Below are 27,719 nucleotides of genomic sequence, written 5' to 3' on the forward strand. Positions count from 1 at the left end.
TGTTATGTGAGCTAATAGCCTACCAATTCCATGCATGTCTACTCAGTGCATGCCGCAGGATCCCCCAAAGCAATTCCCTTAGGGAGAGGAGCCCCATCCCACATCAAAGCTTCATCTAATGTTATCCTCTCCCTCCCTACAAGAGGAAAGAAAGCTAAATTTCACTTAGGCAAGCTTGCATTAGCATTGTTAGACCAAGTGGGGGCTCTTCAGATAGCTCTAAACTGGAGACATAGAATCATAAAATGTCAAAGCATGAAAAGATCTAAGAGGCCATGTAATATAACCTCCCTCATTCAGGATGATCATCTACACCTTGGAAATTGGAAAATGCTACAATCAAGACTTGATTTATTGTGTGGTTGTCTAGACTCAAGAAAAAGTGATGGAGAAAATGTCAGTAATGCAAATTTCACTTAAAAGTGTGCTGTGAAATTTTGTTTTTCTAAACCAGTTCTTAAACATTTATCAATACTCCACAGGGCAGCAATATGATACAGTGGATGGGCCTGAATTCAAGAAGACTCATCTTCTTGAATTCAAATCTGATTTCAGGCACTAACTAGCTTTGTGACCCTGGGCAAGTCACTTAACCCTATTTACCTTAGTTTACTCATCTGTACAATAAGTTCACAATACTGGAGTAAACCACTCCATAATGTTTGTCAAGAAAACGGGTTCACAAAAAGTTGAACATGATCAAAACAACTGAATAATAGTACAGCACTGATTATACTTTATTTCTGAACAAAGCCCCACTTTTCTTCCCTCTTCCTCATTTCTAATGTTGAAAAGAACTCTAAATTTGATTGATACAAAGGGTATCTCGATGAGTCATTTTCTCAAAAGATTTTATCTCTAGGTCTAATTCTCACTTGTTTATGGACATTCAATTCAATATACATTTATAAAATACTGTATATATAAATATGATACTATATATATATATGATACTATAGATACTACCAATATTTTCCATGCTTTATTATTATATGTCCATTTTGTTTCCTGTTTCCTAGACAATTTTCAATACACACGAACACAACAGATTATTATCCCTTTAGTAAAAACTTATAAAATAAATCCTTGAAATATTAACAAAGCCATATCCTACATCTGCTTCTCTAGTTTTTTTTTAACAAGCTGTTACTGCGAATTTCCTTGTAAAGAAAAAAAGTAAAATCCTGATTCATCTTTTATAAACACTTACATTTCTGAATTATGTATTTCTTAAAGACTTACAGATGTAATCCAGATTTATATCCAGATTTCAGATACATTATTTACCACACTCCCAACTAGATTTGACTGTCAGTCAGCATGTGTTAAGCACTTACTATTTGCCTAGCACTGTGCTAAGCACTGGGTATACAAAGAAAGGCAAAAAAAACATGGTTCATGCTCTCAAGGAGTTCAAATTCTATTGGAAGAGACAATAAGTCTCTCTAAATATTGTACATATAAGATATACACAGTATAAATGGAGATAATCTGGAGAAAAAATACTAATGGGAGGGAGGGGAAAGAGGAAGAAAAGAGATAAAAAGAATACAAAACAGAGAAAGAAGGAGGAGAGAAAGAGAGAGAGACAGAGACAGAGACAGAGACAGAGAGACAGAGAGAGAGAGAGACAGAGAGACAGAGAGAGACACAGAGAGAAAGAGAGAGAGAAAGAGAGAGAGGGAGGTATGGATGAAGATATGTTATTTGTGAGGAACAGCTAATGTCAATGGATTTTAGGTAGGAGAGGGAGGTAGAAGGAGACTAACGGCAGGAAGAAGTCAAGGACTTTATATTTGAGGTTGGAGGCAATAGGGAGCCATTTTGAATGAGGCAATGGACATAAAGAAAATTACTTTAGCATCTGAATAGAGGAAGTATTGGGATGGGGAGAGGCAGACCCATCAGCAGGTTTTTTCATAGTCCAGTTGTGAGGTGATAAGGTTTGCAGCAATGGTAGCCATGTCAAAAGAGAGTTGGAAACATTTACAAGAGAAGTTGCAAAAAGAAAATGACAAAATTTGGCAAGACAGGGATTATAGAGAAGGAACTTGAGCATGATGAGGAGTCAAGGATGATGGTGAGATTTCAGGGCTTACTTCACAGGAGGATGTTATTACCCTCAACAGTAATAGGAAAGTTAGAAAGAGAAGCACAACCCCAGAGAGGTGAAATCAACTTTCTAAGGTCACACTTGAAGAACACTACATAGGATGCTTCCTTTCTTTTCTTGTCTAATATCTCTACATCCTTTAAAAGTGTGATGATCCAAATAAGACACAATCATCTCCATAGATTTGATGAATGCAATGCCATACAATGCAATGCATTGGGAAGGAAGGAATTCTTCCCAGCAACTGAAATCCAGGCTCCTGTAAGTACCTTCCTGTAGCATGCTTGTATTTATTACATGGTATTTGACTATTATCATCTTTGACTCGATTACTAACATCTTTGACTAATATTAAAACTCTGACCACCCAGGCTACTCTTTGCTTTCTCCATCTTTTTCTTTCCTCAAATGGTCATGTCAAATTTCTGTTTCTTGGCTTTCATAGGAATATATTTCTAATTTAGCAGCCATTTTGGTTTTTATTTTCTCAACTCTAGAGTTTTAATAAATCCAACCAAGAAGTGTTATCTGCAGATGTAACAGACATATCCTCAAGTCCTTCATCATCAAAAAAGACATTGGTTAGATTAAACGTTGGGGCTGGTTTCTGAAGACCCCTCTATTGTATTTTAATTTCAACATCACAAAATAGGGTTATAGGAAAATACAAAATCCAGATGGGTTCCTAGAGAAATCTGCATGTTATCAAATGCACCCCATCACATATGAAGAGCCATTTAGAGAAAAGCTTCTTAACATGTGGTCTGTAAATTTGTTTATTTTTAACATCTTGATAATTATTTCAATATAATTAGTCAACCAATAAGCATTTATTAGGGGCCCTCTGTGTCAAGCACTGTGCTAAGCATTTTGGGATACAAAAAATAAAAAATAAAATCCATGCCTTTGAGGAATTCATAAACCAAGTGATTTTTCTTGCAATCTTATGTATTTTATTTTATACATTAGAAAAATCATTCTGAGGAGTCCATAAGCTTCACCAGATTGCCAATGGGGTTCATAACACATATACGTACAAACACACACACAAGTTAAGAACCATTGCTTTTAAATCATTAAAAGTCATTAATGACAGTTCTAATCTGACCTAAGTAGAAGAAATTTTGTCTATTGCTTTTATACATTCTAAAAACTTTGTTTGCAAGACCTGAATGTCTTATGAATATATTTTAATGGGCTTGTTATTTATTGGATTAATGAAAGTTGGATAAATGACATTTGCATTACTCTTTCACAGCATGTTGACACTTCTCTTGGTTATGGATGATTCTAATGGTTCTCTGAAATTGGGAAGATCCCATCTGGCCATTTGCAAGCACACACAGAAAGGTTTCTACCCACCGGCCTTTAACACATGTATTTTGTACATTCCATCAGCTGTCTTCAGCTACTCCCTGGCACCAATGTTTTATTTGAGGTTGGCTCTTGGAATATGTATATGGTATGGGATAGATATGGAGTCCAGAGACCAGAATCCAGGTCTTGGCTTTGCTATTCACTAGTTCTTTGACCTTAAGGAAAGTCACTAAGTCTCAACTGCCTTACTTTCAATAGAAAGTGAAAATTGGACCATATCCAAGGTTCTTAGCCTGGGGTCCACAAATCACCGAGGTCCACGAATAGATTTCAGAGGTCCCATGAACTTGGATGAGAGAAAATTACATTGTTATGATATACAATTGTTTTTCCTTTGTAATCCTATATGGTTTATTTTTATTTATTTAAAAACATTATACTGAGAGGGGATCCATAGCCTTCACCAGAATGCCAGAGGAGTCCATGGTACAAAAAAAAAGATTAAGAACTCTTAGTAGATGACCTGTAAGGAGAATTATGGCTCAGACACTCTCCATTTCTATATTATGCCTACTGCCCTGTGTCTATTTAGCCCATAAAAAAACTGAAAAGGTAACCAATATCAAAAGCAATTTGGTCCAGAGGAGTTTCTTGATTCTCAAAATCCAATTCTCAGTTTTGACCTGTCAGATATTGCTTTCAGTCACTATCCCAACTGTCCATCTGCATTGGCCATGGCAATATTTTATAAAGAAGAAATCAAGATTGACTTCTAAGCAGAGATCATTATCCTATTCATGGTAGTAAATAATTATATGTATTTACAGATTCCCAAGACAGTTTGCTCTTCTTATTTGCTGATGACTGTCTGGGATTCCTCCCTCAACCCCATTTTTTTTCCCAGGCTGAAATTGGGTCTGCTTATATTTCTTTCAAGAGGTCTTAGATTTTAGAAAACTTGAACCAATTCTATTCAGTTAGTCAAGGATTTTAGAAATTGTCTTTTTCCAAAACTAGTTTAACCTTTTATACAAAAAGCAGCTCTAGAGACCAAATCTGTGATTTCCCTGATACAAGGAATTCCTAGGTGAAAAAATTCCTTCTACAACTCTAGGTTACCATCTTTTCTGTAACTTAGAATTTAAGAAAATTGTCATGGCCTAAAATGACTAATCCAGAGTCACATATTCAGTATATGTCAGAGGTAGACATATGATAGAAATAATGTTAAAATGAAGCACATATTACTCTTCTTCCTACTCATATATATGTACCCAAAGACCTTTGCTTCTTGGCCTTTTTTAAAAAAGTAAATATGTAAGTTAATCAAATATATGAAAATACATTTTTATTAGATAAATTAATTGAAAGATCTTCATTTCCAAAGGATTTAACATATGAGGCCTGAAAATAGCCATCTTCCCTATGGCAATTAAAATGTGATTCAGTTTACAAAAATTCAATTTTCATGTAACATTTTCAGGAACTCATCAATTATATAAAGTGAGAGACCTTGTAAATTCAATATTTCTGCCCTTTCAGGATGAATGGCAATAGAGTTTTTCCAATTACAGACCTCTTTTGCATATCTTTGAGCATTTGCTGGCATAGATATACACACATACGTATGTGTCAATAATAATGACAATCATCATATCTAGCATTTTTATATAATCCTTTAAAGTTTGCAAAGTGCTTAAAATCTATCATCCCAATATCTGTCACACTCTGGATGTGTGTCTTTTAGCTGTACTGTTAAATATGCCCGATATATATCTATATATATGTTCCCAATATGTTACATCTGTGCATTCATATTCATTTTCAAGATGCCATTGTTTGAACTTAAAAATTATATAATGATTATCAAGATTGAGAGTGAGACTTGGAATTTTAGGATTGAAGGATAATAGGATTACAGATATAATTCTCGAAAGGACCTCAAAGGTCATTTAGTCCAAGTTCTTTATTTTACAGATAAGGAAATTGAGGCCCAAGAAAGATTTAGTGACTGCAGTTAGAAAAGTAATAAACAGAAGATTTGATAATAAAAAAACAGTTGATAAAAAAGACTCCAAGCTCAATGGGAAGGTTTAGCAATCTTTCAATCATACCACGCTGTTCCCTGACTCTTGCTCCCCAAGATGCAGTGGCTTGCCAAACCAACAACATGGGAGAATCACAAAATCACAAAGTAAGAAGAAAACAAAAGTTTCTTTGACAAGGTCACTTGACAAGGCTCCCAGTAAAAAGGGATCACCTGAGACAGCCTATGCTTCTTTTGATTAGTTTACATGATTGGGAGATTTTCCTGTACCTCAAAGCCAGTCCCTGCCTTCCTATCACTCCTGTATATTGCTTTTATGACCAAGCAATCTCCCTTCCCTCTGGTAGTGCTTTTGATTTCCCCAAATTCTCCATCATCCCCATTTCCCACATTTGGATACAAAGACATCACTGTACCTTGAATTGTCCTCTTGAAGAAAGCTTTGCAGGCTTCACAGGAAGCTACCCCATAGTGGTACCCAGAAGCTATGTCCCCACACACCAGACAGAGCCTCTTGGGGATGGCATTTAGCATATACTCGCACTTGGTGGGTGAGTCTTCCATGATGGCACTGGCACAGTCATCATAGCGCTTGCGGCAGGAGGTACCACCCAGGCCTGTGCCGTTGAACATGGGAGGTGAGTCCAGGCCATTGGGATGACCCATGGCCAGGCCATAGCCACCGCTGGCATCAGAAGAGCCACTGGGACTGTGGTGGCTGATAGCATCAATGCCGGAGGACGGGCTGGAAGGCTCTGTCTTGATAAAGGAGCCACAGCTGGAGGTGAGGTGCCGCTCTTCCGCGGACATCCTATTCAGCAGCCTGTAGAGAAAAGGCAAAAGGAGTCACCCACTGAAAGGAGCCAGGATCTGGGTCCTGCAGGGGAATGGCAAGGGGTAATTGACTATAGACTAGGTCCCTCGCATTGGCAGAGAAGGAGATGAGTTCTGTATTATTTGACTAGGATTGCCAAGAAGACCATACCATAAAATCCTGCTAATGGATTAAATAAAATTATCTTATTTTATGACTGATAATAATAATAATATAATAGTGTCTGTCTAGATAACACTGTTAAATTTTACAAAACACTTTTCTTGCAACAACCATATGATGTAGGCAATACAAATTATTATGATCCCCATTTCCATTTAAGGAAATTGAGGATGAGAATGATGAAGTAACTGGCTTCAAAATTTAATAAATATCACAGCCAGGGCACATAGATTCATAGATATCAACTGAAAAAGATCTCAGTTGGCTCTGAATCTATCCCCCTCATTTTTCAAATAAAATATCAAACTCAAATAAAAACAGGAGTTACTAACTGTACATAAGGTTTCTGCAGGCTGCATATTCATTTAGTTTTAAAGTACAATGATATTTATGTTTTTAAAAATAAATTGTATAGAACCTAAAAAGAAAAAAGAAAACAAGAAAGAAAAGGAGGGAAGGAAGGAAGGAGGGAGGGAGGAAGGGAGGAAGAGATGGACAAAGAAAGGGAGAGAGGGAAGAAAGAAGAGAGGGAGAGGGAGGCAAGGAGGGAGGGAGGCAAGAAGGAAGGAGGGAAGGAAGGAAAGAGGGGAGGAAGGAAGAAAGAAAAAGAAAAACAGAAACCAGAAATACCAGGAAAGTTAAGTGATTTGTCAAGTTTACCCAAGTATAAAGTGTCAGAGGCAAGATTTGAACTTTTGAGTCAGCTAGGTGGCATGGTGACATAATGGATAGGATGCCAGATCTGAAAATCAGGAAGCCTTCACTTCCTGAGTTCAGATCTGGCCAGCTGTGTGGCCTTAACAAAGTCACTTAACATTGCCTCAGTTTCCTCATCTATAAAATGAGTTCAAGAAGGAAATAACAAAGAATTCCTGTTTTTCTGCCAAGAAAACCCCAAATAGGGTCATGGAGAGTCAAACACAGATAAAACAACTGAAAAACAATCTCTAACTAGAGAGCCAGTGTCCTTTATACAGTTCAGTGCTTATTCAAATGCAGGAAAACAGGTCTATACCAAGTACAATGATGGTTTAACTAGAGATCTGAAGCTGCAACTTCAAGATCTTAGTTCATCAAAACAATATTTTTCTTCCTTCTTTTCTTTCTTTCTTTTTTTTGAAGGTAAGGGAGAGGGTAGTTAAGTGACTGTTACATAGCTAGTAAGTATCTGAATTCAAGTCCTACACACTCCAGAGCTGGTGCTCTATCCACTGTGCCACCTGGATACCCCCAATATTTTTTCCAACAGTAACATTTTAATATTAAATTCATTTTAAAAATCAGACTATGATTTCATTGGTGTTGACATCTTTCAGTGAAGAAACTTCCTCCACCAAATCATATCAGCAATTGTTCCGTAACTTATATCATCTCAGATAGTCCCCACTTACCTCCCAGTTATGGTAACCACTTTGCTGATTCTTCTGCACCTTTACCCTCTTCCTTCTATGTGTATCAACACTCCTTTTCAAGGGTAGCTAGGTGGCACAATGTTTAGAGTGCCCATCCTGAACTCAGGAAGACTCATCTTCTAGAATTCAAATCCAACCTCAGATGCTAACTAGTTCTGTGACCCTGAACAATTCCCTTAATTCTGTTTGCCTCAGTTTCCTCATCTGTAAAATGATTTGGAGAAAGAAATGGCAAACTGCCCCAGTATCTTTGTTAAAAAAAAAAAAAAAGCTCAAATGGGATCCCGAAGAGTCAGACTCAATTGAAAAATAACTGAACAACAGCTTCTTTTCAAGTCAACTGGTCAGGACTAGAAGGGTTGTTTGTGACTAGAGGGCAGAACCAAACTAATAGGCCCACAAAAAGACTGGCTCCATGACCTTGGGCTTATTAGCACTCATCAAGCCTACCAGCCACTGAACACCAGCTTTAGGATAATCAGTTGCAGCCTCAGAAGGGTGTTTGGAGTCTGCCTGACATCACTAGGTGATTGATAATTCATGAACCCATGCCTTCAGTTATTTTAGACTCAATTCATTTATTTTCCTTTTTATTCTTAGATTAGATGAATCAGACTTCTCCAGTTCCTTATATATATTTTCCATCACAGACCCCAGGGAAATGCTGCACTAAGGCGTAGTAATTACAGGAGTAATTTTTTCTTAGGGTCTCAAGTTTGCTGGTGAATCTGGGTCTCGATCGTCTGATACCAAAGTTTGGAAATGCAAGCAGTCATAAGAATCTTTGGGGGACACAGCTACTCCCCAGCCAGCTATTGTGTCTCAAAGGGCTGACATTTCCTCATCTCCAGTGGCACATTTCTTGGTACTTTTCCACCAGGTTATGTGGGTTATTCTCTGCCTACTCCCCCATGAATGGCCTGACCTGGGGGACCTATCACACATACACTCACACACACACACACACACACACACACACACACACACACACACACACCTCTTTCCACCATAACTTCCCTGACCATTGCTAGTTCCCAGTTCCCCAATAACCAACTCAGCCTTATCTCTATCCCAGGAACTCTTTTTGCCTCTTTTCCCACTTTGCCCTCTGAAAATTTTCCACTGTTGTCCTAAAGTGGAAAGGGTACCAGATTTAGCAATAGCTCACCTGAGTTAGAATCCTGGCTCTGTCCCTTATCAGGTGTGTGAATCTACATGAGTCTTCCTTCCTCTGGCCTCAGTTTCCCTATCTGTAAAATTAAAGGCTTGGACTAGATGACCTCTGATTCCCTTTAGCTCTGATTTATAATCTAAAGAGCCAATGAAAGCTGATCTAGGTTGGCAGCAAGGAGGAGAGGATCCTCTTCCCTTCCTTTAGCTGGGAGAAACCAGCAGTAGAGATGCTGAGGAAGAGATTTGTGTTTCAGGTATGGGCTGGACCAACTGATCCCTGAGGCCCCTTCTCACTGTGTGTACTCAGGGAATGCAAACATTTTAATATCAGCCTGAACAGAGCCTAATTAGGAAGGTAAATCTGATGGGAAAGAATTACATAATGATAATTTGGCTATTATCCACTGTTTAGGATAATCCTTACCACTGCTTCCTTTTGTTAGCTCAGGTCACTGTAAGTTGACTAGGTACATTTTAATTTTTTTTTTTCATTGATGAATTAATTGGGTGCCTTCTAGATCGAAGCACAATATTTGGCAATATGGGAGATATAAAGAGGGATAAAATACTGAAATCAAACAATTCAACTTTTACTTAGTGCTATGTTCAGGTATTTAGTACAACCTACTATGTGCAGGGGGAAAAAAACTAAAATAAACCGCAGGAAAAGAAATAAGCTCTAAAGGAGTTGTACAAATAATCCGTATTCTTTTATAGCTTCAGGTTCTGCTGATCAATTTTTGGAGAGAATAAAATCATCCTACTGGAGAAACAAGCAGAACACCAGCCTTCACTAAGACTTCCTTTTCACCCACATCTGTTTTGATCACTCTCTTGGGTGATATAAGCTGTGTAGCCCTTCTCCCAATCATTAGATGATCCTGGGTAAATGACCAGATAAAATTAGACAAAGACCCACCTCATGGTCCTATAAAGGATAGTGAGGGGGGGATGGTTGCCTCATTACCTGTCACTAATTCTTTGTCGAGCTATGTCATAATGGGAGAAAAGGGAGAAGACAATACTCAGAGTAAACTAGCTTTTTGTAGCTTTGCCTTTATTTAAACATGCCCTCAGCAATCTTTTCTTGCTCCATCCTAAATGTTTACTCTTTGTTTTAGACCTAAGGGAAGGGCAACAGGAAGCGTATTACCAGTACAACCGAGCTCCCATCTTATATTCAGATTTGATTCATAAGCCCCTTCTTCATCCTGCACAGAAAATGCCAGACATGTTCATTGAGTTCTGGTGACCTCAAGAATGAAAAGGAAACAAATTCGATCCTGCTTTCCTCGGAGTTGGCTGGGAAGCTGTGCTGCTATTTTGGTGCCCAAGTCACGGGCTTGAGGATGTTAGGGGATGTGTGAGTGGGGAGGGGAGTCTAAGTATTTCATTCCCTTGGTGTCTCCTCTGAGGTCATTCTTTCTACTCACTTTGCCATTTTCGTAACCATTTTTTAGTCCTGCCTTTACCCCAGAGAGCCCCTTTCTGTTCTGAGATTTCTAGAATTACATATAGTGCAAAGGCTATGTAAAAGTGTGTGTGACAGCTGGAGGATTAGCCAAATTCTAGCTCCTTTGGCTGGACTGAGCTGGCTAAGGTACCCATTCTTAGGATCCAAGACTGAAAAGGATCTGAGAGAGCTCAGAATTAATGGATTTAGAACTGGAAGGAACCTTAGAAACTATGGATTCCAACCCCTTCATTTTACCAAATAAGAAAATTGAGGTTATAGGATTTCCTAGGGTCATAAAGGAATTAAGGTTTTCCTGATTCCAAAATCAACACTCCATCTATTACTTCAGATTGCTTCAGGTATAGAGCTATTTTGGGTAGCTCAGTCCTTCAGGTAAGGGGGGAAAAAGACATAGAGAGGAGATATGTCTATCAAGGTCACCTGGTTAGAAGGTAGGATTTAAGATCCAAGTGACAGGCTTCAAAATCCATTGAATTTTCCCATGTTTAAGTTTCCTCCTATCTCTATTGGAATGTGTAGATGCAAGTTTTCTTTCTATCTCTCTGGGAGATTTATGCTTATCTCAAAATAGGGATTAGTAAATTTTCTTGCCTTATTAGGGGGATTTAAGTATTCCAATGAAGTGTAACTGAGGCATTTGACCTTAAGACACCTTGAAGCCTCAGAAAGGTAAGAGTTTATTGAAAAGGACTTAAATTCTAGGAAATGAGAGTATTAATGATAGAGGAGCAGGACCTGTTGCCACAAGACCAAAGGAAAAGGATTCTCAAGATACCTAAATCTTCAAAATGAGTGCTTGATTGGGCCTGGGTGATAAGTGATTAAACAAGTAGTTGAATTTTAACAAGTAGTTCTTCCTGTCTTAGGAAAAACTTAATGCCTTCCCCCAAATCTGTTTCTGTATTTTAGCCAGCAATTAGACTGGGTTATAGTGCTACACATGAATTATGAGAAGTAGGGCTAAGAGAGGAGACAGTGGCTCCTCCAAATATGTTAAGTTACCCAAGTAGCCTGGAAGAAACTGAAGTGATATCATCAACATTCTCATCCTCATAGCTACCATTTATATACCTTAATAAGGTTTGGAAACCACGATTGCTGTTATTATCATTATTATTATTATCATCTTATTTGAATCTCACAATGGCCTTGGGATAAAGCGCATTATTATCTCCATTTTACCAAGGAGGAAACCGAGGCAAACAGAAGTAAGTGACTTGTGCAAGGACACATAACTAGGAAGTATCTGAGGCAGTATTTGAATTCAGGTCTTCCTGCTTCCAAGTCTGATACTCTATCTACTGTGCCATGTAGCGGCCATCTAGAGACAGGACTAACTCTGGAAATTTTTTTTGCCACCATGAAGTTAAGATGCAAGAAAAAAACTTCCACCTTGGTCCCACTTTTTCTCTTTCTTCTTGTTGCTACCTAATCGTTTCACAGTTGTTACTCTCTTTTGGTGAGCTCTCTTCTTAACATTGCCAAATTTCACAACTAAATTAATTCTATAATTATCATGGTGATAACATATGTTAGGGATGAAGTAGAAAGTAAATGAGAAGAAACTCATAAGAGATGAAAGTTAGAGGGATTGGATTGAAACCAGTGGTCAAGGAGCACCCCTTTTGCTGCAACCAGAAATTCTTTCAATGTCTCTGAGGTGGTGGTGGGAGGCAAGGCCAGGAAAGAGAGGAGGAGGGGACTGGTTTTGAACTGCTGTCCTCACTCTGGGGAGAAGTGGGTCATATCAGGTCCATTGTGCATTCCTGGCTGGAATCCAGTTCCAAAATGGATCAATGAAAATTGACTCTTTTGGGGGGGAGGGACTCGAGGCCAGAGTCAGAGCTGCCTTTTGTAAAAGCAATATTCTGTGGCCTAAACCCCCAGAGGTATTGTTTTCCTTTTGATCCATCTTGTAACTAGATCTGAGCTACATATTGATAGACCTGCCCTGACCTAGATTTTTACCAACATCCTAACCAACACTGCTTCCCCTCCAGTCCCACCATGTCCACCCCATTCTAGTATCACCTCTCTGAGCACCTAAAAAGAGGTCTTCTTAGGGTAAAGCATTTTACCATTATCTTCTGGCAAGATTCTTTGAACAAGTCTTAGGAATGAGTACTTCCGAGGTTTTGTTGGGGGTGGGAGCAGGGGGATTATTTCATAGGATCTACAAGCATCTCCTTTTAAAACTGAATTAAAGGATCTATTCTGTCTTGTTCCATAGGTTCAGAATTCTGCTCTCAATTTTAGTGCCCCGCCCATTATTATCTTTAATTTATCTCATCTATTTGTGGATATAGATATACCCATATATACATAATATGTATACATACATTTTATTCTATACATGTATATGCATGTATAATGTATGTGTAGATATTCATATATACATATATGTGTATATACATTTCATTCCTATGTACATGTATGTGCATATAATATATGTGTAAAGATAGACCCATATATATATATTTTGTACTATGTATGTATCTATAATATATGTGTATATAAATGTGTCTAGATCCTTTCATATATACATGTATATACATTTTGTAACTACTGGAACTCTGTCTTCCCAGAAATCAGCCGGAGTCAGGATCACTAAACGTCTTTATTCTTGATCTTTTACAGTCAAGGTCAGGGGGTTAGATCTAGCAGTCTTACACACACACACACACACCTTCCTCCCTCAAACGCCAGGAGAGACTGTGAGCGTCTCAATTCCTCTTCCTCCTCCTCCTCCTCCTCCCACAGACATCACTTCCCCCTCTTTGTCCCACCAGTCAAGTCAGCACAGAACAGCTGGGGAGAGTCAACCTTCAAACAAGTTAATAGGGAACCATCCAATTGGCAATTAGTGCTTCATTATCCAAGTGCATTAGCTCAGTTCTAGCCCTTTACATGTAACTATATATGTATGTGTATATAATAAATGTGTATGTGTGTATATATGGGTGTAGATACACCTATATCCATATATATGTGTATGTACATTTTGTATCTATATGTATGTGTGCATGTATCTATGTGTTTTATATATGTGTATTATATACATACATGTATAATATGTGTTACACACAGTTTGCATGTTATTTCTCCCATTAGACCATAAGCTCCTTGAAATCAGGAACTGTCTTTTTTGCTTTTCTTTGATGGAGGCAGCTAAGTGGCTCAGTACATAGAGCACTAATCCTGGAGTCAGGAAGACCTGAGTTTAAAGACATTTATTTACTTCTCTGACCCTTTCTAGCTATGTGACTCTAGCAAATCACTTCACCTCTGTTTGCTATAAACCATCTTGTTGTTGATAAGAAGCATTAGGCATGCTCTTTGACCAACAGTTTCAATCCAATCTCTCTTTCATCTTTTATCATTTTCTCCTTGTGCTCTCTCTACCTCATCTCTATCACATGGTATCACCTATAATAATTGCAGAATTAATTTAATTGTGAAATTTGACAATGTGAAGAGCTCACCCGAATAGAAATGATAATCCACTCCAGTATCTTTGCCAAGAAAATCCCATGGACAGTATTGGTAGTACCATAGTCCATGAGGTCACAGAGAGTTAGACATCACCGAACAACTCAACAACAACAACAATAATAGGGCAAGATAGTAAGACAATCTGATTAAACCTGTGTATTTATTGCAAACTTCAAGAACAAAGGACAAAAATAAGTATTACCACTGGTATTCCTATTACTTATAGTGTTGTCCATAATTCAGTAATTTATTTCATTATACTTCTTTCATTTTGTAGCTTTCCCCACCCAACTAATATACACAATACAGACCTTGTTCTTCTTATTATTGTTCTTCTCTTTCTGTTGTTATTTAGGCATGTCTGGCTCTTTACTATTTGGGGTTTTCTTGGTAAAGATACTAAAATAGCTTGCCATTTATTTCTTCAGCTCATTTGATAGATAAGGAAACTGAGGCAAACAGGATTAAGTGACAGCTGATATGTACCAGAGGCCAGATTTGAACTCATGAAGATGACACTTCCTGACTCCAGGTCCTGGACTCCAGAGTCCAGAATTTTATCCATTGTACCACCTAGTAGTCTCATAAAGATACCAGTATGGTAGAAACATACATAGAAGTTGGAAAGGACCTAGATTATCTTCTAGTCTAGTATCTTTCAAACTACATTTCATGAAACATTGAGTTCCAAATGAAATGCTAGGTCTTTTGAATCATTTTAACACCAATGATATTTTCCTCTTTAAAGTATTAAATATAAAAATACATTTATGTGAAAATACTTTTTTTCAGTTCTTTATCTCTTACTGGAAAGAATTTCATACTTGAAGAGGTAGCTAGATAGTATCACTCTATCCCCTGATAGAATGATGGATTTGAGGACAGGATAGACTTGAATTCAAATCCTACTTCAGAGGTTAACTGGTTGTGTGATCTTGGCTAAGTCATTTAAGTTCTTTGTGGTTCAGTTTCCTTCCCTGTAAAATGGGAATAATAATAGCATCTACTTTCCATGGCTGTTTTGAGGATCAAATTTTATAACATAGGTAAAGTGCTTTGCAAACCTCAGAGTTGTATTTTAATAATAATGCTAGCTATCCATCATCATCATTATTAAAGACAATCAAGAAGTTCTGCATTCAAATCATGCCCCTGACATATACATGGTTTGTGACTTCTGGACAAGTCATTTGATTCTTTATGCTCCAGATAATTCTCTAAGACTAGAAGGTTCCCTCACTGGGAATTTCCCAGTGAAATCATAGGTCCAAGTTTTTTTTAAAAATGAGTCTCTAATGTCCCCCTTCCTAAGTTATATTTATGGATTTCATGGATATAGTTCAAGCTCCACACTGTTCCAGGGCAAATTAATTTGAAAACTGTGGTTTAAGCTAATGCTTTCATTTTTACAGATGAAGAAATTGAAACCAAAAGTGGTGAAATGACTAGAATAAGATCACATAGCCAGTGTGACAGAGCAGGTGTTCTGACTTCCAGTTCTAGTCTATTTGGAGATAAAAAGAATCAGAAGATAAGTCTGACATAAACATAAAGCCAATAGGTTGTGTCTGAAGCATTCTATGACTTTGTTAGCTCTCACAAGGTTTGACTTTATTGGGTCTCCTCAGAAGCTATGCTATCTATTGTGTCCCTCCCCACTTCTCCACCCTCTTTCAGGGACCCCTCTATGACCCTTTGTTGAAAAATGACCCCAAAGCAAACATAATGCTCTGGAATGTGAGGCTGCCTGTTCAGTGCCCACTGGAGCTCGGGGAGAAATCTGTAATTAAGTGTCGTGTAGTTAGGAAGATTAGTCAAAACCAGGCTGATCCCGGACAACTGATTGAAATCTCGTTCCACACAAATTACAGCGTGGAAAATAATGATGGGTAATTAGTGCTTTTCAATCAGGGTTTTTTATCCATGACTTTCTTGGAAGCATCAATCAGGATGAGCAGGGACAGAAGCAAGTGCACAGAAGAACGAGAAACAGCATGGCGCTCAGGGGCCCTGCTGAACTGGGGGGAAAAACAGACTGAAACTGAGAATTTGGGCCTAGCACTGCATAGACAATCATGGGGCTAGGTTAAGTCATTAAAGCATAAGAGCTGTGGAAGAAAGGAAAGGAAGGAAGGAAGGAAGGAAGGAAGGAAGGAAGGAAGGAAGGAAGGAAGGAAGGAAGGAAGGAAGGAAGGAAGGAAGGAAGGAAGGAAGGAAGGAAGGAAGGAAGGAAGGAAGGAAGGAAGGAAGGAAGGAAGGAAGGAAGGAAGGAAGGAAGGAAGGAAGGAAGGAAGGGAGGGAGGAAACAGCCATTTTTAAGTGCATACTATGTGCCAAACATTGTGTTAACCATTGTATAAATATTATCTCTTTTGAAATCCACAATAGCCCTAGGAAGTAAGTGCTGTTATTATCTCATTTTACAGTTGAGAAAATTGAGGCTGATAGCTTAAATGACTTGCCCAGAGTCACAGAATTTAATGTCTGGGGTCACTTTTGAACTCAGATCTTTCTAATTCCAGTTCCAGATTGACACAATTAGCATTTTAGGCCATATTTTAATTACCAGGTCAGAGCTATTACTATGTAATAGCCTCTGAATCTTCCAAAATTTCAGTTTCAAAAATATTAGGCTACAACCACAAATATCTCTAGTTTCCATTCAAATTCTATCAGGGATCTATCATGTTTAGATTTACTTAAACTCTTTTGTTATTCACTCTTGTCTGACTACTTGACTCCATGGACAATATTGTCTCTGGGAGATTTTTGGCAAAGATGCTAGAGTATTTTGTCATTTCTTTCTCCAATGGATTAAGGCAAACAGAGATTAAACTTTTTAGTCAGGGTCATATAGCTAATAAATATCTGAAGTGGGATTTGAATTCAGGTCTTCCTAATTCCAGATCCAATGCTCTATCCATTGAACTACCTTGCAATTTTCTGGGTAAATAGAGGTTAGTTACATGCTCAAGGTCACAAGGTAAGTGTCTAAGATCACATTTGAATTTAGGTCTTCCTTAAATAGTTTTAAAATCTATTTTTATAGCAAATCATACCAAAAAGTAAAACAGACAGAAGATTGGATTAGGAGTAGAAACCCTCAATTTGCTGTGAACAAATCACTTCACCCCTATGCTACAGGGATTGTAAGGGAAATATGGATAGGGAATAATTTCCCTCCAATTCAATGTCTCATGGGCTAGGGAAAGGACAAAATTTGGAATTCACCTCTCATTGTTCTCTTCCCCCAAGCCAGAGGGACACCAGGAAAAAAAGAAAAGAAAAGAAAAGAAGCTCTCAGAGGAACAAGACAGGTTTACATATGGTTCATCTTCATGCAAAAACCAAAGCTTTCTTTCCCTTTTCTTCCAGGTTAGACATTTCTAGAAGACCAAGATTATTTTCTCCAAAGAATTTCCTAAAGGTCTTCCTAAAGTCCAGCTCTTACCATTTCAATCCTTATTGCCTTCAGGATCAAAATAAAAGTAGTCTATTTGGCTTTTAAATCATCTCATAACCTAGCTCCTGCCTACTTTTCCAGTCTTCATATGTTTTTCTCTTCTATATACATTAAGATTCAGCTATACTGGCCTTATTATTTCTCCTATACCCCCCATCTCTCAACAATGTGGTCTTTCATTGGCTATCATTTGTGGCTTCCCACTGTTGACTGTCTTCAATTTATTCTGAATATACTATGTTTATATTTAATTATCTGCATGATGTCTTTCCCCTTAAACTGTGAGCTCCTTAGGAGGAAGGCCAAACATTTGCCACATTACATGATACAAAGTAAACAATTAAAAAACATTTGCTGACTAACATATACTCGCAGGTATCACCTTTTCCTTCTCTAAAACTTCTCAACCTAAATCTAAAGGGTCCAAATTGAACTAGATGATAAAGCCTCACAATACTTAATATTCGTTTATCAGAAATCAACAAAATTTCATCAGACAAGCAAAAATGGGTTTGCAGTAACAGTTCAAGGAAGTGAGGCCTTGTATAAAAAAAAAGAGAAAGGGTTGCCAGAAAATGCCACAGAGTAAATTGGAATAAATATGGGATAAGTCTGACCACTCCTGTCTTTGATCTCCACACTTTCTCTCCCCACCAAAGTCATTGCCATCTGTAGATTTGGGACTTCCAGTCTCATTGTGTCTGGTAGATAAAGATGGATTCTCCTTGTCAAGTCTGGGCACTGCTTGGTCATGACCTCTAACCTGACTCTATAGGAATTTAGCAGGGGTCCTTAGTCAGATGAAATCTGCAGGGAACCAAGAGACAAACTAGTTTGTCTTGCAAATAATTAGTTGTATAATCTAGGAGCAGATTATCATTCACAACTGTCTGCTCACTCTCTCAATATTAAGAAACACAGGAAAAACTTTCCCAGATTGCTTTGGGGATGCCAGAGGGAAGTACATATGGAGAAAAGATATCAAAAGAATTAATAATTAGGTGAAAGAAAAGAGTCACTGGAGAATGTTCTAAAGGGAGGTCTAAGAGCCTCAGAATAGTCACATTTTTGACCTAAGGAGAGATCTAGGGCCTTACTAGTAATATTCAAATTTTATAACTCCTAGAATAAGTGCCAAATAACAAGAGGCTTGTAAGAAACTCTGCTCCCCTCCCCTCTTGAAATATGAACTACTTTGACACTAAAAGAAATCTGACAACTCAGCCAAGTGTCAATTCTAGCTTCATCCCTTACCACTACTATGCAGTTTTTTGAACTTATATGGGTGGACCAGCACCTCTCTAAAACTAAAGGGTCAGGAACTCTGGAGAAAAGGAGAAAAGGAAAGAGTCATAGAGACAAAGGAGTCCCAGGTCAGGGAAGCACACAGCATTTCTGTGGAGGCATCATCATTTAGCTGAATATTTTCCCTATCACTTCAGGGAAGTTTAGACCTAAGTCACTTCCTTTCATATGAGAATAGGAACTAACCCAGAGAATGGACAAAAAGATCTCTTTGGACAGGGTGACATGAAATTAGGAATGTAACTAACTTATAAGATTATTATCAAACTTGTTGCTTTTGTTGGCCCACAGTATTTCATTAAGAGGCAGAGTCTTTTCCCCAAAGACCTGTGCTCCAAACATTTTAGCAGTCTTTTGGCTAACTAGTGGAGAGAAGGGCACTATAGATGGCAATTCTACAATTATCTCTCAGATAAACTAGCAGATAGGAAAGAAAGTAATCAAATCTACTTGGCTTGGCAGATCTTGAGTGATTTCAATTGTGCAGTATTCGAAAACATGCATGAGTCTGAGCACTTTCTGTTACCTCTAGGTCAGAGCTAATCAGACAAATTAATCCTTTTTAATAGGTTATCCTCTGGGATAGTGGCCTCTCCCCATCATCCATGCATATTCCCATTTAAATCATACCATATAGACCTTTCTACCTTCATGGTCTCTCTCTGCCAAAGTAGATCTGGCCTTCAGAGCAACAGCAATTTACCTCCCATGGATATTAACTTTAGTGGACTACCAGATACCAGGTGTTCAATATATATTTGCTGGAATAAATGTTTCCCCTTACAAAGCAGAGGGAGGAGATAGAAAGGAGGGAAAAACAATAGTGAGAGTATAACTTTAGCTTGCTTTATTTTTCATATGAATGGAGACTGAGGATACTGCCCCCCTGGACAGAGAATTGCCATTTGGGGAGTAATAAAGCTACCCATTCTACAGGAAAACAAAGTACAATCTATACAATAGTCACACTAAATCAGTCTCTCTCATAGAAGAATAAATGGAATAGCTTGTGGTTTTCTATTTTCCAAAGGTAAAAGTAAAGTTTTAAATACTTGTTCTCTCCTTATTCATTTTCATCTTCCCTTTTTTCTTCCATTATGAAGATCTCTGATTCTAATATTTTTCTTCCCATAGGGCTTTCTTTAGAAGAAGGAGACAGTTTTATAAAAACTTGGGCTTTGGGTCAAGAAGATTGTAAGTAAGTGTATGGAAAGAAAGAAAGGGCATTTTGAAAAACTGGATATAAAGTAAGCCTGAGTTTGCAGAATTCTCTTTTAACTCCGATGTCAGGGGACAAAGCCTAGAATGCATTAAAGGATTGTTTGAGAATGCTGTAAAAGATGCATTGAATGTTATTACATGGATGGGGGCTATAATTTGACTTGCATTATATCCAAATCTGTCTTGCTTTTAGAGAATTTAGATTTTTTTCCTTTGGCCTCAGAGGGAAGAATTATGAGGAAGTGGCAAACAAGCAAACTTTAATTCAATATTATGAAAAACTTCCTAAGAATTCATGCTGTCCCAAAGTGTAACAAATTACTTAAGAGAAAAAGCGGGTTTCCAAACTTTTGGTTTAAGAATTCAGTATTTGACAAAAATTGCTGGGAATATTGGAAAAGAATGTGGCAGAAACTAAGCATTGACCCACCCTTAACAGTCTATACCTAATATGCTATGAGGTCAAAATGAGTTCATGATTTAGAAATAAAAAGTGATACTATAACCAAATTAGAACAAAGGATAGATTATCTCTCAAATCTATGGAGAAGGAAGGAATTTATGGCCAAAGAAGAACTAAAGTACACTATGAAATGTAAAATGGATAATTTTGATTATATTAAAGTAAAAATTTTTGTTCAAACAAAACTAATGCAGACAAAATTAGAAGGGAAACAGAAAATGGGAGAGGGGAGATTTTATATCCAAAGATTCTGATGGCCTCATTTCTAAAATATATAGAGAACTCACTCAAATTTGTGAGAATATAAGCTATTCTCCAACTGATAAATAGTCAAAGGATTGGAACAAACAATTTTCAGACAAAGAAATTAAAACTATTCGTAGTCATATGAAAAAAAAATGCTCTTAATCATTGATCAGAGAAATGCAAACTAAGACAACTTTGAGGTACCACTATACAGATTGGCTAAGATGACAGAAAAAGCTAATGATAGATGCTGGATTGAATGTGGGAAAACTGGGAAACTAATACATTGTTGGTGGAGTTGTGAACTGATCCAACCATCCTGGAGACCTATTTGGAATTATGCCCAAAGGGCTATCAAACTCTGCATATTGGATCTGTGGCCCAAAGAGATTATTCAAAAGGAAAAATGACCCAAATGTGCAAGAATCTTTTTGTAGTGACAAGGTACTGGAAACTGAGTGGATGTCCATCATTTGAGGAATGGCTGAATAAATTAAGGCATATGAATATAAGGGAATATTATTGTTCTATAAGAAATAAATTAGCAGGATGATTTCAGAAAAGCCTGGAGAGATTTATATAAATTGATGCAAAGTGAAGTGACTAGAACCAAGAATTGTACACAGTAACAACAAGATTATGTGATGATCAACTGTGAAGGATTTGGCTCTTTCCAACATTGAGGTGTTTCAGGCCAATTCCAATAGACTTATGATGGAGAGGGCCATCTGCAACCAGAAAAAGGACTGTTGGAACTGAATATAGATCATAACATAATATTTTTACCTTTTTGTTGTTGTTTGCTTGCTTTTTGTTTTCTTTTTTTATTTTTGTCCTTTTTTGTGCAGCATGATAAATGTGGAAATATGTATAGAAAAATTGTACACTTTTAACATATAATGGACTACTTGCTGATTATGGGAGAGAATAGGGAGAAGGGAGGAATAAAAATTTGGAACTCAAGCTTTTGCAAGGGTGAATGTTGAAAACTATCTTTGATTATATTTTGAAAATAAAAAGCTATTCTTTAAAAAAAAAAAAAGAAAGAGAAAATAAATAGTTGGTTTCCCCACTTTGGAAGTCTTTAAGCCGGGTCTGAATGACTAGTTGGTGGGAATATTATGGGAAGGTGGGGGTTCTTATTGGGTTCAGGTTGAACTAAAGATCATTAAAGTCCCTTTCATCTCTCAAATTCTGTGATTGTATGAATAGACAATTGTTCCTTCCACATTTCAACTTTCCCCATCACAGTTTCAATATATCTTGGTTCAGCACAAGAAACTAAATGGGATTTTTAGAGGGAGATTTTACAGAAGCTGTAGACAATATATGAAGGCCCAACAAATGACACAAAAAAGTTTCGAAACTCAGAAATGCATAAAATACATGCATAGTATTGTATAAAATCAATGGACTTTTTTCTGGTGTGAAGGGAGGGCCAACATATTTTTTGAGGATTTGCTAGAGTATGGAGGCATTGCGTCCCTAACCCCCAAGATGTAGAAGGGAAAACTACAATGGAATTTTATCGTTTTGCTTTTCTATGAGTTTACACAACAGAAACTTAAAAGTCCAAACCACAAACCATATGATTACATCCACCATCACTACCCCCAACACTCTTAGTTAATAGGGGATAAAATGTCAATAAGGAAGTGGAGTGCTTTCTACTGTACCTCCCCAGTCTCAGCTCTTTTCCCCAGAATAATTTGGAAAGAGGGTTGAGTCAACACTTTGAGGACTTCAGTGTCAGTTTCATTTTCTGACTTGATTCTTCAATCTTCTTGATAATGAACATGGTAGGTAGGTGATAGAGAGATAAGGTAACTGAGGTGGACACTCACCTGGGAAGGAAAGGGTAGGAAGTAAACTGTAGCTGGATCTAATACTTACATCTACAGAGAGCTCATCTCTAAGGAGAGATGAAAAGGCTAAGGGGACTGGTGGAATTTGAGGAAAAAAACCCTATTAGTAAATATAGAGCCCATTGAGTAGGTATTTAGATGCCACAGTGAAGGAGACACCAGGAATTGGTGAAATTGAGAAACTGCACAAACATAAGAGAATTGCCATTTACCAATTCCTTTTTTTTTTTTTTTTTTTTTTTTTGGCTGGGGTTAAGTGACTTGCCCAGGGTCACACAGCTAGTAAATGTTAAGTGTCTGAGACTAGATTTGAACTCAGGTCCTCATGAATTCTGGGCTGATGCTCTATCCACTGCACCACCTGGATGCCCCCCATTTACCAATTCTTAATCCTAATTTCCTAACTTTCTCCTTTGTAAAAGGGAAATGTTGGGCTAAATGATAGTCAAGCATTCTAATTTTCTAGGCTTCTATCCCACTCAAAATGCCATAGTTTTCCATAGCTTCTGCCCAGGAACCACTGTACTGTTCCCCATCCAAGATCCCATCCCCTATGGGACCTTTGTAGACATTAAAGTAGAAAAGGACCTTAAAGGTAATTAAGCATGAGCATATGACCAAGTTTTCATCTTTGATATAATGGAGATTCCTTTGTTATATGAGTTGGATTAGATGGTAAGTAAAGTTCTTTCCAATTCTGAGATTCTGTGATTATAAGGGTTTTTAATAAGGGGTATTTATTAGATTCACTTTTCTATCAGATTAACTGTTTTCTATGAGATTCTTCTGAGTTTCAATAGAAACCCCAAAGTCTAAACCAGAAACCATTCAACTATCTGGATCCCCTCCTCCCACATTCCTTCCCCAGAAAGTAAAAGCTGGTGAGAAAATGGATTGCTTTCTACTGTCTTAGTCCGTTCCCTAGGGTCATTCATTTGGAAAGACAGCTAAGAGAAAGTCCCTGAATACTTCAATGTCAGTTTCATTTTGGGTCCTTTATTTTCAGTCCTAAAGGACAGGGTAGGTAGGTTCTGAGGGTCTAGTTCAGTGGTTCATAATTTTTTTTATGTGTCCTCAATTCCTTTCACAGACTAGGGAAGTCCATCCACCCCCTTCTCATATTAATGCTTATTAAAGCTATAAAATAAAATATGTAGGATTAAAAAGACCAATTTATTGAAATCTATTTACCAAAATGATTTTTAAGAAAATGCATAAATTCAGGAAACCCATACACCAAAGCCTGGCTTCCCATTCTATAGGGGAAGAAACTGAGGCACAAACCTACTTGGCCAAGATCACCCAAGTAGGCTGTATAGAACTATATTCAAATTCAGATCCTCATGCCAAATTTGACTCACTTTGCACCCCATCATACTACCCTTATCTCACCATCCCCTCCCCTCATGACTTATCATCACACAATCACAATGAATAAATGCCTTTTGTCAGGGAAGGGAGGTGAGCATCACTTTACAGACCCTCCTTGATCCTCCTCCTAGTGTGGGGAGTCAGAGCTCTCCATCCTGCTTACCCTTGGAAATGCTGTCACTTATTATCACACTGACTTCTCCAGATGGGGCATTTTGGCTATTGATCTGATAAATAAACAGCCTGCTTGCTCGATCAAAATGTTATTTTGCATTTCAATTACTGCTCACTAATGCAACCTTCATCTCGCCAAGAGAGCTGCTGGCAATGACACCCGACCTGGCACCAGGCTCGGGAGCAGATTCGGCAGGACCTGTCGCAGGGACCTAACAGGATTACCACATTCCATTAGCTGGGCTAGAGAAGAGGGAGACCGGAGATGGACAGACAAGCCCCGGCCCATGGAGGCACAGATGTGAATAGAAAGAAAAAGCAGCCGTGGGGCTCAGATGGTAGGAGTGAGACAAGCTGCAGATTGAGGAAATAGGGGTAGAGTGAGGTGACTTGCCAAGATGGCCAAATCGACTAGAGCATTGAGAGCCACGCTTTCTGATGAAGTGTATTCTATTGCTCAGCTTGTGGAGAGACTCAGCCTGTCTAGTCTACTTCAGAACCCAGAAATTCTCCCCTAAAAATTTCAGTGACATATGATTGACTCTGTTACCATTTGGCTTTGTGACCTTCGAGTTGAATCTTTTAACTTCTCTGAACCTCATTTTCCTCATCTGTAAGATGGGTTAAGAATATCTACTGTTGGGGCAGCTAGGTGGTACAGTGGCTAGAGCACCAGCCCTGAAGTCAGGAGGACCTGAGTTCAAATTTGGTCTCAGACACTTAACACTTCCTAGCTTTGTGACCTTGGGCAAGTCACTTAACCCCAAAGCAAAAAAAAAAAAGGAATATCTACTGTATCTACTTCAAAAAAGTTGTATGGCATGAATTTTGATTTTAGCCAGATCTGGGTTTTCACAACTGTGGTTAGACCTCCCAGTGTGAAAAATCCCTTCATTGATACATATGAGAAACTTGTCTGGAATCTATATAATAACCCCCTTCCTGAGTACACTAAGAGGTTATGCAATTAACCCATACCGGAATGGATCAAAGGCAGGTTTTGGGGGAAAAAAATTCCTATTGACTTTTTGGTCAACCCTCAATCCAATCAGCCATACTGCTTCTCTATAGGCATATAAAATTTGTGAAACAACTTGAAAAATAAGTTTAAAAAACTATGCACATACACAATTGCATTATAATTTTATAATTTACATATATTATAATTTGAAGATGTTTATTTAAAGATATATTTTATATATACACAAGACATATATAATTTAAAGGCAGAGAATATTGAGACTTCAATTATTTTTCCATTTCTCTTTCTGGATAGAAGAAGTGTATATAATACAAAGAATTTTAGGAAAGATGAATAATCGGGATGAGAAGAAACACTATAGCTTGAAATGAAGAGAGAAAATTCTGGAAATTTTGAAGGCTACAGCTGATCAAAAACCCACTGGCCTTAGATTTTACAATTATGTCCTGCAGTGCAAGGATTCAAGATAGTAAAGAGAATGTCCAAGGAAGAAATCAAAGGCTTATGAAGCATCAAAAATCAAAGTCTGAGAGGAAAAAAAGACAAGAAAAGAAAATAGGCCTAGAGATCTGGAGTTTAAGAGCTGGTAGAAATTAGACTAATTTGAGACAATTATATATTAGTCCTGGACAATAGGGGAGTAATTTTCTAAAAGGAAAACTAGAAGAATTACCCCAAATTTGATATTTTTTGGACCATAACAGCCCTTTTTAATCACCAACCTGTTATTCACTCAGTTCTCCCCACTCTTTCATCTAACTTCCCCAAATGTTGGAGCTGGAATACATGTTTTCTCTGATCTCAGATTTCACAATGAAAAAAAATCTCCACAGTCTTGTGTTGAGCCATCATCTAATGGAAGAAAGCACTGGGATACTCATTTAAGATTGATTGATTGATTGATTTGGGTTCTGCTCTCAGTTCTACCACAGACAATATGTCCTTTGAAGTCATTCAATCTAATATTCATTCGACTTCACCATTAATAAAATGGAAATAAGTTTGCCTATATCAAGAATAGTCAGTCAGTCAACAAGCATTCCTTAAGTACCAACTGTGTACCAGGTAATGTTCTAAGCATTGGTAGGAGTGCTACCATTCATTTCTAAATTTTTTTTTTTTCTTGAAGCTGGGGTTAAGTGACTTGCCCAGGGTCACACAGCTAGGAAGTGTTAAGTGTCTGAGATCAGATTTGAACTCAGGTCCTCCTGAATTCAAGGCTGGTGCTCTATCCACTGCACCACTTAGCTACCCCCATTTCTAAATTTCTAAACCAAGAAATGCAAAAAAACTCAGCCTACTCTCAAAGGGTAGTTAGAAAATGTAAAGGAGTCAGAGGACCTGTTTGAATACTGGATCCATTCTTTACTACCTTGTTTACTTTCTCATCTGTGAATAAGGACTATGGAACTATGATCAATATAGAGACCAATCATGACTTCAGAAATGATGGATGAAACATGTTTGGCAGAGAGATGATGAACTAGAGGTATAGAATGAGACAAAAAATTTTAGACTTGGCAAGCACAGGGCAACTAGGTAATATAGTGATAAAGGGCTAGTCCTGGAGTCAAACACTTAACTACTTCAGTTTCCTCATCTGTAAAATGAGCCAGAGAAGAAAATGGCAAACTACTCTAGAATTTTTGCCAAGAAAATCCCAAAAGGGGTAATAGGAAAATGGCATGTAACTAAAAAAAATCTGAACTACAACATATTTGTTAAAAGGGGGCATTTTTTCTTGAGTGAGAAGGAGTGAGTGTTAGATCCTGATAGAAATGGAAAAAGAAAAAAAATCATCAACAAAATACTTAGAGAACAAAACTTTGTTCTTTTTTTACTTCTTTTTTGTTCTTTGTAATCAAAATATTCATGTTTGCTGGTAACTTCAATTTTAAAAAGTGACTCATTTGAAGACCTTTAAAATCCTTTTCAGTTCATATTTTAAGATAGCTACAAAGATCATAAAGATGAGTGAAGCTGCACACAAGACTCTTAAATGAAGATGTGATATTGATGCTAAGGACAAATAAGTGATATAATGAAGTGGAAAGAGTACTGTATTTGTAGTTACAGGAAATGAATTTGAGTCCAGATTCTAGCATTTATATTGATGTGATCTTGGATAAGTCTTTGCACATCTTGGGATCCCCTTTTCACCATCTAAAAATGGTGGAACTGAACTAGATGATCTCTAATCGTAGCAGTACAACTATGCCCTTGTGATGGTTATCATCATCATCATCATCATCATCATCATCATCAAGGGACTATTGTCATCTTGAAATAATGTTCCTCTCTATCTAGTAACATCTTTTTGCATGTGCAGTTTTCTCCTTTCTGCCCACAGTAAACTACTAATGGGAACTCCAAGGTTAAAAATAAAGTTGACCAATGAAAAATCCACATTACACAAATGAAGCATTCATATCTCACTGGAGTGAGATCAATATGATATGTAAAGACAGAGAATCCATAATTCCCTAGCCTCCAACCTCAATCTACAGACATAACCAAACCACGCTCTCTGTCCTAATCTAACTCCATTCAACCTGCTTTGGGGCATCTACTTGCCTACTTCATCTCTCTGACATAAAGCCC

General features: G+C 37.6%; 1 protein-coding gene across 1 annotated transcript in view; it reads right to left on the reverse strand.

The window, feature by feature from the left end:
• The window catches only part of ESRRB (estrogen related receptor beta), a 138,755-nt gene that overhangs the window by 58,667 nt on the left and 52,369 nt on the right, over nucleotides 1-27,719 (reverse strand). The window contains exon 2 of the mRNA XM_074285119.1: nucleotides 5,894-6,300. Within this exon, the coding sequence (XP_074141220.1) occupies nucleotides 5,894-6,300 (407 nt within the window). The remainder of the gene's footprint in view (nucleotides 1-5,893; nucleotides 6,301-27,719) is intronic.

This window comes from Sminthopsis crassicaudata, chromosome 2, assembly GCF_048593235.1.
Source record: "Sminthopsis crassicaudata isolate SCR6 chromosome 2, ASM4859323v1, whole genome shotgun sequence".
Lineage (NCBI taxonomy): Eukaryota > Metazoa > Chordata > Mammalia > Dasyuromorphia > Dasyuridae > Sminthopsis > Sminthopsis crassicaudata.